General features: G+C 41.2%; 1 protein-coding gene across 2 annotated transcripts in view; it reads right to left on the bottom strand.

Annotated features, from left to right (window-relative positions):
* The window catches only part of DENND1B (DENN domain containing 1B), a 185,653-nt gene that overhangs the window by 59,906 nt on the left and 107,766 nt on the right, over window positions 1-17,981 (bottom strand). For both annotated transcript variants that reach the window (XM_081010763.1, XM_081010764.1), the window contains exon 11: window positions 3,868-3,968. In XM_081010763.1, the coding sequence (XP_080866889.1) occupies window positions 3,868-3,968 (101 nt within the window). The remainder of the gene's footprint in view (window positions 1-3,867; window positions 3,969-17,981) is intronic.

Below are 17,981 nucleotides of genomic sequence, written 5' to 3'. Positions count from 1 at the left end.
TAGATATAGCTGTCGTTATGAGTAATCTTGTCACTTCACGATCAGTTATTACAACCTATATGATAAAGCTACAGGAAATTAATTGAAGTGATATTGAATATATGCAGGAAAATTCTCTTTCACCTGTGTCACAGTGTGTATTTGAAATTATTGCATTTTAAAATAGATCAAATCCCCACGACAATGTTATGCCTTGCTGGACTGCTACAAAGAGTTTTGGTTATACATGGTTTCTTTTCTTCAGTACTGGAAGTCTGAAGTCTCAAAATGCTGGTAGCTCTTATTGTTTCCAGAACTGCTCTACTACATCAATTATCCCTCCTCTTGGCCACCTCCAAAGTAATTATTATGATTAGCTTTATTAACCATCCATGGGAGGTGACAGCAATATAAAATACAGTATTAAAAACAGTTTAAAACAACTTGCAATCATAACCAGAGTGGGTCCTAAAATATATATACCTTAAATGTCAAAGGCCAGGGTAAAGAGGTACATCTTTGGCATATGATGGAAGCTGTACAATGAAGGAGCCAGACACACTTTTGCAGGCAGAGCCTACTTCTGTAAGCTGCCCAGAGTGGCTGGGGAAACCCAGCTGGGTGGGCAGGGCATAAATAAATAAAAAATATTTATCATCCACCCCTTCAAAACAGCTGAGGGCAGAGGAACTACCAAGAAGGCCACTTATGCTAATCTTAACACCCAAAAGAGTATGTAGGGAAGAAGGCAGTCTTTCAGACACTTGAGGCCTAAATCAATTAGGGCTTTAAACCTAATTGGGCCCAGAATCAAACTGGCAGCCAGTACAGCTGTTTTAAAACAGGGATTATGTGAGTTTTAAAGGAAACCCAGCCAGTAATCTGGTCACTGCATCAGGGATGAGCTGAGTTTTCCGAGTTTTCATGGGCCAGCTCCACATGGGTGCATTGCAATAATCCCATCTGGAAGGTACCAAGGCATGGACTACGTTGGCCAAGTCATATCCATTCAAAAGGGGTCAGAACTGCTGAACCAGCAGGAGCTGGGGGGGGGGGAGCTCTCCTAGTTACCAAGGCTACCTGAGCCTCAAGTGACAAGGCTGAATCAAGAATCACACCCAAGTTTTGGGCCTGATCCTTCCAGGGGTGTGCAACCCCATCTAGGACATGCTATCTCCCCACCTCCTGGACATGAGAACTCATGACACCTAACACCTCTGTCTTTTCAGGATTTACTGGCTCACATCTAGTTCATCGCCAACTCCAGACACCGGTCTAACATATCGGCCGCCTCTCTTGATTCAGATGGAGCAGTGATATAGAGATGGGTTTCACCCACTAATATAACATTATAATATAATAATATAATATAATATAATATAATATAATATAATATAATATAATATGATATAATATTATTAAATAGCATAGGAAACAAGATGGAACCCTGCAGGAAACAACAGGACCACTCCCACGGTGCTGAACAATAGCCTCCCATAACTACTTTCTGGACATGATCCAGGAGGTACCACCAAAGTACAATGCTGCCAAGCCCCCACTTCTCTGAGACACCCAACAGTATCAAAAATCACCACAAGATCAAGGAGAAAAGGCAGAGTCATCCCCCCTCCCCATTTCCTGACAAATGTAATCAATCAGGGAAAGCAACCACAGCAATTTCAGTACCATGGCTAGACCTGAAGACGGACTATAATGAATACAAGTAATCACAGTCTCCCAAGCATGCCTGAAGCTGTACTTCTTTAAGGGAACTCAGTACCACTCTGGATGCCTCCCATTAGACTGTGGCATCCAACTCTGTCCAAACTGCTTCTGTGCCTGAAGCGCCTTGCAAAGTTGTCACAAGTGGCTTCCAAGCAAAACTCTTTTAACCAGATGACAAAAGCCCATTCACCACTTGGAAAAGCTCTGCTGGATGACGACTTGAGAAGGCAATGGTGGCAGAAAAACAACCCTCCTCCCTCATTTGGGAAATATTTTGCCTGACAGAAGGGATATTTTAAAGAATGTAGTAGATTGCACTGAAACAACAAAGGCCATGGGGACCATAAAAATCTGAAGTAGAGATCAGAAAACATCAAATGACTACACAGACATAGATGATTGTTGCCTTTCATCTCTAGACATCTTTATGTAAAGGGGGGAGGGAAGATTTGCTCTGGTTTATTTTGTTAAAAGGCATCCAGATCTGATCAATAGAAAGAAATAAAAGGTTGTGAGCTGATGCCTATTAAATAAGATTCATACGTTTGGATCAGGATGAGGTTGCAATTTACAATTTACAATTTATTGATTCAATTTACAAATTGAATTTACAAATATATTTTCATACCTGACTATTTGGTGTAGCTTCTACAATGTTTTAAAAGTTCATTTTACTTATATTTAGAAGAAGAAGAAGAAGAAGAAGAAGAAGAAGAAGAAGAAGAATTTATTATTTATACCCCGCCCATCTGGCTGGGTTTCCCCAGCCACTCTGGGCGGCTTCCAAAAGAATATTAAAATACTGTTATTTTATCATCTTCATGAAAACATAAAATTAGATGTTCTAAGCTAGAGAATTCCAGCATTTTTAAGTCTAATAACCTGCCAGCAAATGGGACAAGCATTCTGTCCAGACCATGTCCAGTCCAGTCAATGGCATCTGGATTCCATCTAGGATCTGATAATCCTAATATTTTGTTTACTTGCTGTGAGATGCAGCTGGTGCTAGAATGGCTACCCAAAAATTATTTGCAAAATACCCACAATAGTTGCATTGCTCTACTGGTTATCCAACACAAGTCCTTCAGCATCTTGATAGGCTTTCTCCCTTATGAGAGAACACAACCCACTCTTTTCTGCATTTATGGATTTTCAACAGCCACTGCACATAAATAGAACAATCAAAGTGATCTGAAACCAAAGTTGGGAGCTCTCCCAATATTGTTTTTACATATATATAAAGTTCATATTGCATGCAGCTTGCCCTGCATTTTCCCAAACAGGTGCCCATTTTGATGGTATTGATTATCTGTCATAGCATAGTCTTTTGTGCTCAGATGCACGTGGCCAGCAAAATACAAGGGTCACAGAAGGGATTCAGCAGGGGAATGACTTGCAACATAGGGAATGTGTGCTGGGACCAATTTATGTCCCTCATTCATGACATGCATCGTAGGCACAGATGACCTAACACCAGGTTCACCTGAGACACAATGATACTGTATCACGAAGCAGTAGGGGATGTTGGATAAAGCAGGGGAAGCTAGAATGAGCTGAACTGCAACAATATTTCCCCAGAATGTAGATAATTCTGGCAGCAAACTACCTAAAAACCACCTTAGTGCTCGCTCCTTCTTGGGTAAATAAGACAGAAAGAAACAGTAGCTGAAAAAGTCACTTACGACTTCCATACTGCTCACAAACATCAGAAATGTCAAGGATATCTTTGTAATGGCACACCTTGCGAATGTGAATAGATTACTTGGGCTGGGGGAATGCCACTTTGTGTATGCAGAAAGTGCTGCATATGACATTCAGTTTTGTTGGCTTAAAAGAGATTTCATTGTTGAACGTGGTCACGTTTTAGTCAGCAAACCAATGATCAATGTTGAATTTAAATCTGGGTTTGAATTCAAGTCCTGCTGCTTTGTAACTGGGCAGCATTAGGCAAGTCAGTTCCGATCTAGAAGTTGGAAATAGTAACAAGCAATCTATAGGAGTGCATTTTAGAATGCTTTATACCTTGCATAATTATCACACAATGCAATTTGATGCATGTTTAATCAGAAGGAAGTCCCACTGTGTTCAGTGCAGCTGCCTCCTAGTAAAGCATGCAAAGGATTGTCGCCATAGTGGGAAATAATATATTTTTTTCTATCTTACCAGCAGTAGTCCAGCAGATGTGGAGGGAGCACTGGGATGTATATGTGTTGCCAGTACATTGGATACAGCAATGCGGATGACCCATGAATGCAAGCAGTTAACTAAAAGTAAAAACAAAACACAGAGCTGAGAACAAAGTAACAAATTCCTGATTTTAATTTAAACACCAAGAAAAGAAATTTCCGAGGCAGAATACATTTTACCAAGAACTGAAATGTATTTTACCAAGAACTGAGATGTATCTAAAACATCTGAATGAATGTCATATGAATATAAACAATATAAAGGCAACACCACAATTAGTCACATTCTCATAAAGGCATAGAGAAACAATTGTGTTCTCATTTCAAAAGGAGCCGATTCAGATTTGCAAGCCTTCCTCAAACAAATATTTTTCTTGAGACATGAATCTACAGGAACAATACTGCCACAGAAAGTGACAAAGGCAACTAGTTCTGCTGCCCTCCCATACTCAGGTACTATTCAGACTGTGATCACAGCAAAGGATGTTTTGTTTTAAAATAATTTTTTCCCTGGGCTGCTATCATTGCCCAGGATTATTAGACATATAGATCCAAAAAACTCTGATGTGAACAAAAGTAGAAGATTGGCTCTTACAGGAACACATAATGGAATAAACTCGCCCCACCCCCATCCCCATGAAAATTTAAAGTGACACCTGTAATTAAACTAAACAGAAAAAGGCTCCTGAAAAACTCAACTGCTACAGGCAAATATATAGGTAATAGAAAGTAGTAAAAAAAGACTAATGTTTTGTTTTCTCTAGTTCACACAGTGGTACCTTGGTTCTCAAACTTAATACGTTATGGAAGTCCATTCCAAAACCAAGGCGCGCTTTCCCAGAGAAAGTAATGCAAAATGGATTAATCCATTCCAGAATTTTAGAAACAACCCCTAAAACAGCAATTTAATATGAATTTTACTGTCTAACGAGACCATTGATCCATAAAATGAAAGTAATAAACAATGTACTGCAGTCACACAATCAGTCAATCAGTAGCTGAACTGGGTTCCACACGTCACAAAAACAAAAAGCCACAAAAACAAAAACTCTAAATAAATAGCAAAAACAGACAGACCTCAGCGTAACACTCAAAACGGAAGTGTGGCACTTAAAATGGAAGTGTAACACTCAAAACAGAGAACATTCGGCTTCCGAAAATAGTTCGCAAACTGAAACACTTACTTCCAAGTTTGCAGTGTTTGGGTTCCAAGTTGTTTGAGTACCAAGGCATTTGAGGTACCACTGTACTGCAGTGAGCTGAAAATAACTGTTTGGAGAGCAATCCTATCTATACCAGTTTATTTCGGGGGTTACTCTCAGGCAGCTGTGCATAGGATGACAGTCTAAATCTATTTAGGGAACTTTTGCAGCATTCCCTTGTGGCTAACTTTCCAGGAGCCACATGCCACCACGGTGGGTGTGGCCAAACTGAAAGTGGGCGTGGATAAGTTGAAAGTGGGCTGGCCATCCCACACTCTTTCACACCACGTACATTTGTTCTCTTTCACATACACACACATCAGGCTTTCACTCTAACTCAAGCCCTCTCCAGGCTCTAATTTGGCTTTAGTAAAGTCTCCTATGGAAACCAAGTACAGTGGTGCCTCGCAAGACGAAATTAACCCGTTCCGCGAGTCTCTTTGTCTTGCGGTTTTTTCGTCTTGCGAAGCACGGCTATTAGCGGCTTAGCGGCTATTAGCGGCTTAGCGGCTATTAACAGCTTAGCAGCTTTAAGAAAAAGGAAACAAACTCGCAAGAACTCACAAGACGTTTCGTCTTGCGAAGCAAGCCCATAGGGAAATTCGTCTTGCGGAACGACTCAAAAAACGGAAAACTCTTTTGTCTAGCGAGTTTTTCGTCTTGCGAGGCATTCGTCTTGCGGGGCACCACTGTATAAGTTTTTCCTGAGCCCAGTTCTGGGGGGTGACAGAGGTTAGAGTGAGAGACTAGCTGTGATGCAGGGGGAAGGGGAGTGGAGGGAACTTATTGTACAGAGAGGAAGAATTCACCCTCCCTTCCCCAGATGACACCTCGTCCAAAATTGGCGCCTGAGCCATATTTAGACCGGGAAGGGAGGAATTTCCTTCTGACAACAATGTGGAATCTTTTATTCAGTAATTTTATTTAGTATTTGTTTGTATGTATGCTTTTCCAACATGGATTATGGAACACATAGAAAGGTGATGTGTTACGGGAAATGCCTGTCTCTTTGCTTACTAAACACTACAGTCATACCTCGGGTTGAATGTGCTTCGGGATGAGCGCGTTCGAGTTACACTCTGCGGCAACTCCAAAGTAACGGAGCACGTTACTTCCGGGTTTCGCCGCTTGCGCATGCGCAGACGCTCACAATGTCACGTGCATGCATGGAAGCTGCGAAAAGCAATGCATGTGTGCGCAGACGTGCCGTCGCTGGTTACGTGGTTCAGAACAGATCCCGTTCGCATCTAGAGGTACCACTGTACATGCCAAACTGGGGAGGCCACCATATGCAGCTTTGGACATTAGTGTGTGCTCGTTTTACTCGGAAAGCACTTTTCCAATTTTGCCGCACCAAATCTTGCTAAGTAAAAAAAACAAGTGACATTAAGGTGGCTCAAACCAAGAGAAAAGGAAGCATGTTCTTCATGCAAAATACTTGGCATTTCTGGGTAGGGCTGGGAAAGAAGACCTCCGTCTGAAACCCTGGAGAGTAGCTGCCAGTGCTGACAATGCCAGACTAGATGGACCAGTGGTCTGACTCAATATAATGGAAAATGGAAGGGCAGCACAGGAGATCTGAATAAAAGCTTAGTGTGCCAAGGGTGAGGCAATCCTAATATGCTTCACTACAGCAACATGAGACGGGGTGGGGGGTGGCGGCACTAAAATGGCAAGAAGACAGAACAAAGCTGGCACCATTTACGGAACAACTTTCTGAATAAACGCCCAAACAGCATCTTGTTTGATGAAAGCCGGGATCATGCTTCTCTGTAATGAGGTGTTAATCTCTGCTAACAATTGTCTCAAGAGCCCAGTCTGCTGTACAATTCACAAAGGGTACAAACAATCCTTCTTCTGCGTAGTATCCAGTTTGGGGCCTTCTCATATTGTTAGCACCATTTGAAATACGAGAGGGATTAACATGAATATGCTTCTTTGGACAAGCCCCTTCCGTTGTTAAAGAGAGCTAGAGTGATTTCATATGAATGAGATATATTCCTTTCCAGCAGATACGGCAAGGGCAGATACAGCAAGCTGAATATAACCCGTTGCATTGCTTTGTTATTTTTAGACTCTGCCAATCTACTATACATTTCCTGCTGCTATAACAGAAAACTGCTTAACTCATTGTATACTTCTGACCGAGGACAGCTTAGAAACCATTGTGGGACTGCAATAAAACAAGAGGCCTTCTTTTTATTTGTTAGATCTTAAATTTATGTAGGGGTCGAGCACTCTCTGTCCAAGAGGGGACCTCTTAGAAGATGCACGTCACAGGACCCATTCTGACAATATCACCGTGCAACTGCACAGGTTTTAAAACATGGTTCCACTGGAGAGAGGAGCCACTTCTGTGGATTCCTTCCTTGTGGTCCAGGGATTCTGTCATCATGCCAATAGCAGCAAGGAAGAGCCTCCTACACTGCTAACGTGAGAATGGGGCTTAAATTAGGTGTCCGCAAAGTAAAGAAACCTAGACAGCATCTTAAAAAGCAGAGACATAACCTTTCCAACAAAGGTTCGTATAGTTAAAGCTATGGTTTTCCCAGTAGTGATGTATGGAAGTGAGAGCTGGACCATAAAGAAGGCTGATCACCAAAGAATTGATGCTTTTGAATTATGGTGTTGGAGGAGACTCTTGAGGGTCCCATGGACTGCAAGAAGATCAAACCTATCCATTCTTAAGGAAATCAGCCCTGAGTGCTCACTGGAAGGACAGATCCTGAAGCTGAGGCTCCAATACTTTGGCCACCTCATGAGAAGACAAGACTCCCTGGAAAAGACCATGATGTTGGGAAAGATTGAGGGCACAAGGAGAAGGGGACGACAGAGGACGAGATGGTTGGACAGTGTTCTTGAAGCTACCAGCATGAGTTTGACCAAACTGTGGGAGGCAGTGGAAGACAGGAGTGCCTGGCGTGCTCTGATCCATGGGGTCACAAAGAGTCGGACACGACTAAACGACTAAGTAAAGAACAACAAAGTAAAGAATAGAATATGGAAGGCTGGTTGAGGGAGATGAGTGGGACACAGCAGTCCAGTTAAATAAAAGGGAAAGAAGCAGAACCATCTAGGCCCACAAAGGAAAATGGCTGGTGGAAATCAAGGCTAGGCTCTCCTATGGGTCCTGGAAAAGGGGTGGGGCACCAGCCACCTGGACTGCACTGCCTAGGAGTGGTCAGGGGAGCTCAAATGCTTCTGACAGCTGTTCATACCTCATGCTCTAAGGGACTTTTGCATAGAGATCCTCAATGAACAGACTGAGCAAACCTAGGGTATTTCAGAGAAGGATGCTTGCATTTCAGAGTCATTCTACCATCTGAGTTATAAATTTCTATCATTTAAAAAGGGGGGGGGGAAGGAGTGGGGAAAGAAAATGCTTTAAATAATAATAATAATAAGCCACACACAAAAAAACAAGAGACAACTGTTTTGTGCAGCCCTGTTTGCTCTTCGCTCGGATTAATCTAACAGGATTAAATATGGAAAAGAAGAGGGGTCTGAAAGCTCCTGAGGGATATCATTAGGGCAAATTGCCAAAGAATGAAACATGAGCCAGCCAGGGGAGGCTGGAAGATGCAGTAATACCAAGGGACTTGAATGTTCGACAGTTGGAGCTTCAGTAATGTGTGAACTGCGGGTTACAGACTCTGTTCACTGACACATAGAATGTCACTATTGACCACCGAACTGCCCAAGCTTGACAGCTATACTACAGGCAGCCAAAGATGTCATAATTCCACTGTTAAGCTGCCCATTTCTGATTAAATTTTGCTTCCTACTTCTAAACAAAACAGCTGCAATGTTACAGAGTTGTGTTTCTTCCCCCATTGTTACTTAAGATAAGTGCCATTTTAATTACTGTTTTCTTGCTAGAGATAATTTAATGTTTCAGCAAATGAATAGCTTGCCTCCCTCCCTAATGTTTATTCCACTGGCTGCATTTCCAATTACCTTCCTAAATAATTTCTGAAATCCTCATGATGCTCTATCATCATTAAGAAAGGCTTTTTTCAGGTAATCTTTACAAAGAAACAAATTGGGAATTTAAATATTAAAACTCTCACTAACTATAATCCAAAGAACCGAGCATGTGGCATAAGTCTTCACACCCAATATTTCTGGACTGTTTCCATAAGGAAGCTAATACTTATCAATATGTATTTCTGAGTTCAGCTTCTATTTCCCTTCCTGGCCTTCTCCTGGACATTTTCTGCTTCAGTACTCAACTACTCTCTAACTCTTTTCAGTATTCCAGCTTGCTTAAAAGTGTTTCAGCCTTTTTTAAATTTCTTGCAGCTATTCAGCTCCAGCTCCTTGACTTCTCAACTCTGTAACTTCACAACTTTTCTTTCCTTCAACTAACAACATTCTCCAACTCAATTTTTCTCTCAATACTATATTTGTACCAGTCCATCACCATGCAGCTCCCATTGAAGAATTTGTAGCACTGCATTGTGAGCCTGGATTTGCACGGATTCAGGGTGGGGTAGAGGAGCATAAGAGAACACAGGTTGCAGAACAGCAATAGCCATAACATGGGAGCAGAAAGGGAAGGACATTGAGATAGCAAAATCTGGTGTTTAAAAATAATGGGAGAGGGTTTTTTTACTGGAAGATTTTATTAGCTTTTTCATAATACAATAAATAAAAGAAACTAATCCAAATAAAAACACGAAAGAGAAAGAGAAAAGGACTGAATAGACTGGGGAGAGAGGAAGACTAAAGGGTTGTTGTCTTCAAAAAAAGTTTTCTAAAAGTAGAAATAGTGGAGAAGTGTACAACAGAGAAGCCAACACAAAAAGCTAACACAACCAAGCCTTCCTCAATTCCCTTAACGCTGTACTCAAAACTTACTTTAAACCACCACTTTTTCACTCTCAATGTTTCCCCCACTCACTCTACTCAAACCTCTGTTGTTTAACACTGCCACTTTTTTCCTCTCAATGTTACTCCATATCTCCTTTATTCAAATCTCTCCCATTCTTCAGTTGCATCATGTGTGAGAAATAAACATACCCCCAAATATTGTATCATGTGTTGTCTTCTACATAAAGTTTCAGATTCAATACAGTAAATTAAAGCAGGTGTTTTATTAACAAGCTAACACGTATGTATGTACAACATCCATCACATAATCCTCTATAACTGACCAAGCTGTCAGGTTTGCTCTTAAGATTTGATTCATCTTAAAGATCTAGTTAACAGATCCTCTGAAGAAGAGGGTTGCAGAATAGAAGAGAGGAGGAGACATGGAAATGGGGATGGTCTGTGTGCAAGGGGTAGCTGAGAAAAGAAGCAATAAAAAAGAGGGTTAATGTGAAAATGGAGGAGTCCAAAAGAGTGGTTGCCAAAAGGAGGCAGTAGAAAATATGGGAATGGGGGTGAATATGATTAAGCCAATGTAATAAGAACATTTCAGGAAATGTTGATGGGGTTCTGCACCAAATGCAAATGGTAAGAATATATGATGGAATTGTGATAGCATTAAGGATTATTGGAATGATGTTCTGGCTATTAATAGAAGCAAATTATCATTCAGAACAACACTAAAACTACTTAAGTTTCTCTTAACTACGTTGACCATGTTGCTCAAATAACAATGGTTAATCTAGCAGCAGCAGCAGCAAGAACTGAAGTGACCAGGAGGTGGGGAAATGCTGAAAAACCAAGTATAGTCGACTAGTTCGGATGTTTTATTATTTCTTCTTATTATTTGAGGTGTTTTGTTTATGGATAAAGGTTACACAGTTAATAAGATATCAAAAAAGAACAGACAAGTAATAGTAAAACTTACTATGAAAACTGCAACTATTTATCAATTTTTGGAATGCAGTTTGAAACATTATCCATTAGGTGGATTGTTTATTGCTAGATTATATTTAAAAGGAGTCATGCTGACCTAATTTTTTTAAAACATTATCTATATTAATTTTTTCATTTTCCATTTTCCAGAGGATTAGCTGTGTTAGTCTGTTACAGGAAAAACAACTAGGTCTTGCAGAAGCTTAAACATTTTCATAGAATCCTAGAATTGTAGAGTTGGAGGGGACCCTGAGGGTCATCTAGTCCAACCCCCTGCAATGCAGGAATCTCAACACGCCACACACCCCCAATCCAATTTGAAACCATATCACACCCTGCTTAGCTTTGCAAATATCCTAGCAGTTTTATTGCTGCACCACTAGAAGGTTTACTTTTGAATAAATTTGACATTTATTCAAGACATTTTTATGCCACCCAAAAGTTCTTTGGACGCACTAAAATGAATTAAATAAAAAACAAGTGAAAGACAAAGTAAAACATAAAAACACTTAAGGAGGAAGAAAGGGGGACATCCTATACCCTTTTAAAATGTGTTTTTTTTTGTGTGTGGTGGGGGGCTATAGGGTCGTTCTTTCTATTTTTATCATGTATTTTGTGGTTTTATATCTTGATTTTATTCTGTGAACCACCCTGAGACCCCTAGGTATAGGGCGGTATATAAATTCAATAAAAAGAAGAAGAAACCAATGTAAACAAAAATACAATTTGCTGCTGCTCCCAAATTAAAAACAGAAGCCTAGGTTATTTTAGGTATTTAATAGGAATGTGTTCAGCTGGCACTGGGTAGAGTGGAGGCAACAAAGATGGTGTCAGGCAAGCCACCTTGGGAATTCTGTTACATAAGATGGCTATAGGTCTACTGAAAAGGCTCTCTTTCTGGGGATTGCTGATCTCACTTTATTCTGCAGGGGTACTTGGAGCACAGACTCTCATAGAAGATCTTAAGTTTGGGTAGTCAGCACTTTGAATTGGGCCCAGAAACAGACTGGGAGCCAATGCTACTGACAAATATTGTCAAAATTGCCTAGTCACTTATAGAATATTATGTTTAAAGCAAAGATGAAAAGAAACAAAGATGTTAAGACGACTAAGTAAATTTTATGAGATTTTGTTTTGGAAATCTGTTACAATGGTATATAATGAAATTCATTCAAGGGAATTTGAGGAAGTCTCTTAACAATGTTATTAAGATTGGATTAAGTACACTTATGATGTATGTTTGTTAGTTTAAAATTTTGGAAAATTAATAAAAAAAATTGAAAACAAAATTGCCTAGTCACAGAGAATTAACCAATTTATTGCTCTTGGGTATCTACCGTAAGAGTAGGAAACACACTCCATTCTGTAGGAGGTTAGCAGCATTGGAGAGAGTCCAGATTCCTAAAGGTCAGTGTGCATTTAGCAGAAGAGAAAGTAAAACCCATCTATACCAAAGCTGTGGATTTGCTGCAACATGGCAAAGAGCAGAACAGAGCCATCAGGAGAATCATGAAGCCAGGCTGTGCGCTGTAGTGGCTTACAGGCGTTTATAAAGAACACCCTTCCTTCAACAGATTATTCTGAAGTTTCTTCAAGCCTTTAGCAGAGTGTATGATGCTACATTTTTTTATGACTTGAAACTCAGGTTTAGACTATCCAAGCATCCATGTCCATACAGGTATAGGTTCTATGTAATGGTGGCAAAAATAAGTGATTTGTACTATGCTACATATAATACAATATATATGCACATACTCTGACATATGCAAAATATAAATGTATAGTTCCTAGAAGAACTAGGGCAGAAGCAATGTGGTTTGAATGTATGGTGTGTACATGACTTAAGAGTCACCCTAAAGGCTAACTATTTTTTGTGACTATTGTGACCTATCACAAGAACCTACTGTGTCAGATGCATGTTTTTAGAAATCTGATTCCAGCTACTATTTTGTTTAAAGAATGATTAATGTTCAAGATTCAAGAACTGATAAAAACTTCACATTGCTCTGATTATTATTTTTTATATTTCTACAGCTGCTTTAGACATGTGAGATTCTGAGATCTATCCTGCAAAACAAATACACTCTCAAAGATATCATCAGATTTTTGAAAAGATTTCAGCGCTCAGTGTAATACATCCTGCACATCATCTTCATTCCTAATATAAAATATTTAAGTTTGTGTGTGTGGACAAAAAAATAACAACCACCTCATTCTCTTTAAAGAACCAGGAACACACACACTGAATGAGTTTAACAGAGTTGAAAATAGACCATTTCCTTGGCAAAAGCAATTGTTTTGAAACTTTCTGGAACTGAGATCTACAATGTTGGTTGGGGGGGCAACCCTAGGAACAAGCATGCCTGGAAATGACTGCCTGCTAGATATCAAATGGGGCAGGAGGGGGGGAATGGTACTGAGAAAAACAGACCTTTGGGAACCAATCTTATCGCAAAGCACAAGGGCTGCCGCTGCTGATATTATTATAGTTGTCTAAAGCATTTGATGTCATTGTTCAGTGCATTCTGCAACGCTGTCAGGTTTTGACTGGGAATGTTTTCGTCTGATTCCACCGTTACCTGACAAGACATTATACTGCAGTCTAATGCTAGAGATATGTGTGGTTTGATGTTGCACTCACAGTGGGTTACCACCAAAGCAGTTTCACCGAGCTGCAACCCTAAAGGGACACCTGAGGAGGAAGAGAATTCTCATTTCTTGCATAGATGAAGCAGCGCATAGAAAGATGATATGTAGGGAGCCAACATGATGGGTTGGTGAATGTGGGACCTGTGCAGATACCTGATCTTCCCATGAGATTTTAGTTTGGAGGAGCAGATGAGAAGGAATAGAATTTCACAAAGTCTGAGAAACACCGATTTGAGATCCAAGTAATATAACAATACCTTAGGTTGGGAATACGTACAAGAATGTTTAGGTGAAATGCTCCTGATTTCAAAATACTTAAGAAATACTGATTCTAATACCAGTTAACATTTACTGCAACATGTTTACGTATTCATTAGTTGTACAGTCACCAAGCATTTATCTAGACGGCTCTAGCAAATTCATGGATTAAAAAGGTAGCCTAAAGTTTTAACTCTTAATGTGACTACCAAACACTATTGCCTCCAGTACTATTGCTTCCAGCTTCAATGGTGATACTGCTATTGTGTTTGTTCATATGAAGCAAGCTTTTGCAAATCACATTGCTATTTGGGTTTTATCCAATGGTTTTCTCCAAGACTACTTAGTCTTCAAGTTCTCTTCAAATTCATACAATTCAAGTGAGCAATCTTAAAACAGTGTATCATTCAAGAACATCTCTCTATAGTCCTCAGCAGTTCCAAACAATCTAAATTATTATCCTCAAGTACTCTCGGCAATTTTGTACAATCATATAGAACAGGTGTGAGGACTCCCTTGCCCAGTCTTAGTCTGCCAGAGTGCTCGAATTTGGCCCTGGAGGCCGTTTTTTTTAAAACCATGCCCACCTGCCAATCAACTGGTGTCACTCAGATGGAGGTGATGCCATTTGATGGGTGGGGGTTGATTCTGCTGGGAACTGGCGCATGCAGTCAAACTGAGCATGATTTAACCACACTCATTAGCCAGAGGTCCACGGAAAAGCAGAAGGCTATTTGAAAGCAGCTGGGTACTGATCTTTAAACCTCTGAAAACTGGAGATTTAAACAGCAATGCATAACTGTTTGCATAAGGGCTTTTGAACAACCCCGCACTGGACTTTGAAGTGCCTCCATTGGGAATTTTAAAGCACGACATCAGCTGATGTCGCTAGGATATTGAAAGGTGGGCAAGCTCTCCAGGGGTGGGGAGAGAAGGGTTCAGCCCACAAGCTAGAAAAGGTTTCCCACCTCAATACAGAATATGGGAAAGATTTATAATGTCAACACATGAAGTCCAGGATTTCAAAAACTAAATTCAAGAAAATCATCTGGCATCTAAGCAACTCTGAGATCATGTCCAGAATGGTAAACTATAATTCTGCTAGATGTGAAAAGGCCTAGGCTCCTCCCGGGCTTGTCTGTTCTGCCCCCCGCTTTTCCTGCTGTGTCATTAAGAGGATTTCTCAAGTTTCGCATGTCATCTGAACTGCGAACCGTGGTTAACATTAACTATACATATTTTAAGCAAGTTGGCTTCAGAAACCACAGCTTGACGTTGGTTCAGTTTAATCTAGCAATAATCACAGATCACAGTTCAGATGACATGGCAAGCCATGCCAGCTATAAGCAGAACCTTAGTCATGTTAACTACTGTTGGTTAGTCCAGACAATATGACAAATTTTGACTAAAAGCAGAAGCTTTCAAATTCCTGTCACCCCGTGGGGGTAGGAGGGAGAACAATGCCTTGGAATGGGGTTGTGCTTTCACATCCTGCTTTACCATAGTTTTGTGTGATATAGACTCTCCTCCCTGGAAGAGAGGGGAGTGGTTGTGGGCGGGAGCCCGAGCACCGCCCCTAGCAGGGAGCATTAGCCCCCTGCCTCCTCCTCTCACCTGGCTGGTGCCCACGCCCCCTTGGCAGGCATCCAACCAGGTGCCTTCGAGGGGGCGTGTTCAGCAGCCTTTTGCGGTGGTGCCAGCCTCTCCTCGGCCTCATTCTTCTCCGTCCTCTCGTCGTGAGTCATCAGCTAGGAGTCATCACAGTCATCACAGGGAAGAGCCACGAGGTTTGGAGTCGGGGGGGGGGTCTGTGTGTGTGGAGGCTGCCTGGTTCCTGGCTTGCCTTTTAACTTTAGGAGGCTTGCGTGCACTCATTGCTTTACTGCTTTTAAAAACCCAGGCATCCAGGTTTGCCTTGCTGTGTCCTCTTTTCCGTGTAAAAACCTACATTTAACCTTCTATTTCCCCCCACTCCTGGTGCTTGATTTGTTTGTGCGGTCTGAGTGCGAATTACCTTTCTTAAGCTGCAGCTTGTTCCCTTGCCCAGCACGTGCCCCCAGTGAGGTCTGAGTGTGAGTGTGGCTCTGTCTTTCTTTCTCCCTCGTCTCCTCGCTTTCCTTCCCCTGCCTCTGCCTTGGTGGCTGTGCGTTTTTATTTAATTTTTGGCCAGGGTGCTTGTACGTTTTCCCCTCTATTGCCCTTGCCTGTCCAATTGCATGGCTGGTCTGGGTGACTGAGTGGGTTTGCCTTACATTTTAATTTGTTGGCCAGGGTGCTGCTGCGTTTTCCCCCTCCACTGTCCTTGAGAGCCTGGATAGCTCAGTTGGTTAGAGCATGGTGCTGATAATGCCAAGGTTGCAAGTTCGATCCCTGTATGGGACAGCTGAATATTTCTGCATTGCTTGGGTTGGACTAGATGATCCTCAGGGTTCCTTTTCCTGTTCCTCTCTAATTTTAAGTCGTGTGTGTGTGTGTGCTTGCAGCGTGTGTTTGTGCCTGCCGTTTATTGATTTGTGTGTTTGTGCCTGCTGTTTATTGTGCCTGCCGTTTATTGATTTATTACTCTTCTAGCGTGGGTTTAATTTACCCTGCAATCCCTTCCATTGGTACCACTTAAATCGGGAGCCCCCTGTAAAATTTTAAAGGCTGCCGGGGCTTGGAATAGACTGTGCGCTTAAACCTCACCCCTCTTGGTTTCTCTAAGCCAACCCCCCCCCTTCGCTTGATGTTTGGGGGAAGAAATAAGGCAGGGCTTGGGGTGGACAATTCAGGGTTTCTGATCAGGGAACCATTCCTCAGCACTGCACGTTTATACGTTTAGAACCTTTGAAGGTGTGCCTTTGCCTGGTTCTTGTCATTGGCTTCACTTGCCAGTACAGGCTCCCTAAAGAAAACCACTTTTAAACAACAACAACAAAAAAGGTTTTGGCTTATAGTACCTTACTGAAAAGTCCAGGTTAACCCACAGTTTATATTTCCACTTCATTTTGGCTCACTGTAAAGGACAGCTATTTTCCTTTTCTTCAAAAACTTCCTTGCCAGGCATGTTCATTTTACTCCCCCCACCCCTCCTCCCTCCCAACCCCCCCCCCCCACGTGGGGTCACCCCGTGGGGGTAGGAGGGAGAACGATGCCTTGGAATGGGGTTGTGCTTTCACATCCTGCTTTACCATAGTTTTGTGTGATATCCACATGCCCTTAGAGAAATATCCTGATGATAAAGTAATCTGCAAGCACTTAAATATTTTTCTTGTATTTGATAGACTACTTACTGTAGTGCTCAAAATCAACCGTACGTCTTTCTTATTCATGCAAATCCATCTACTTGATTTGCAAACACCTATTATTCTACCTAAAACAAGATGTTCACACCTTTGCTTAATTCAGGAAACTTTGACAAAGTTGCTTTTAAAGCAAAGTAATTGTCTCTGCCTAATTCTGGAAACTGTCAAAACACCACCGGCTGGATTATGAAGCTTATGAGAATGCTTAAAAACAACTCTGTCTAATTAATGAAGTGACCAGAGGAATTGCTTAATTCCTTAGCTAGTAAATAGGTTCCATGCTAATATCATGACTCAACAAGGTTATCCTTCCTGAATATATTTAACAATCTCAAAAATGTGTAACATTTACAGTATAACCTTTGTATTTGACTAAATTGCTAATATGCCACACAGTTAAATCTCCAAATACTCTTTATTGACTTTCTTAATTCTGTTTTGCGGGGATTCCACTGGCACAACAGGACTTCCCTTTCTCCTCCCCCCCCCCCCGCCCCAATGTGTGCTGAAAATCACTTCCGGGGGTAACCCATTTTGAGGGTGTGCAGGATGCTAGAGGGGAAAGGAGACGAAATTCTGCTGTGAGCACTGAAATCCATTGAGCCAGCAAAATTGCAGAGTTGAATATGGCCTACTGTTTTGGTGACTTTTAGTATCCAATTTCTGAAATAATTGCTACTGTGACATTCTCACCACCCCATTTTGCTCCCAAATGCTTGAACAATTTTATCCCCTTATATTCCCATCCTAACCATCTTGTTCATATTATGTTCTTCACTACAATTTGTCTTTATTGAGCTGACTATCCCTGCTGTATATGTTAGATTGCATGTCCCTTGAATTGGGGAATTTCATACCTGTTCATTGTAAAGCGAACATGAATAGTTCTA

The sequence above is a fragment of the Podarcis pityusensis genome, assembly GCF_964106645.2.
Source record: "Podarcis pityusensis genome assembly, chromosome: 6".
In the NCBI taxonomy this organism is placed as follows: domain Eukaryota; kingdom Metazoa; phylum Chordata; class Lepidosauria; order Squamata; family Lacertidae; genus Podarcis; species Podarcis pityusensis.
Note: the sequence above shows the minus strand (reverse complement) of the source record. Positions and strands in the feature narration are given on the sequence as shown.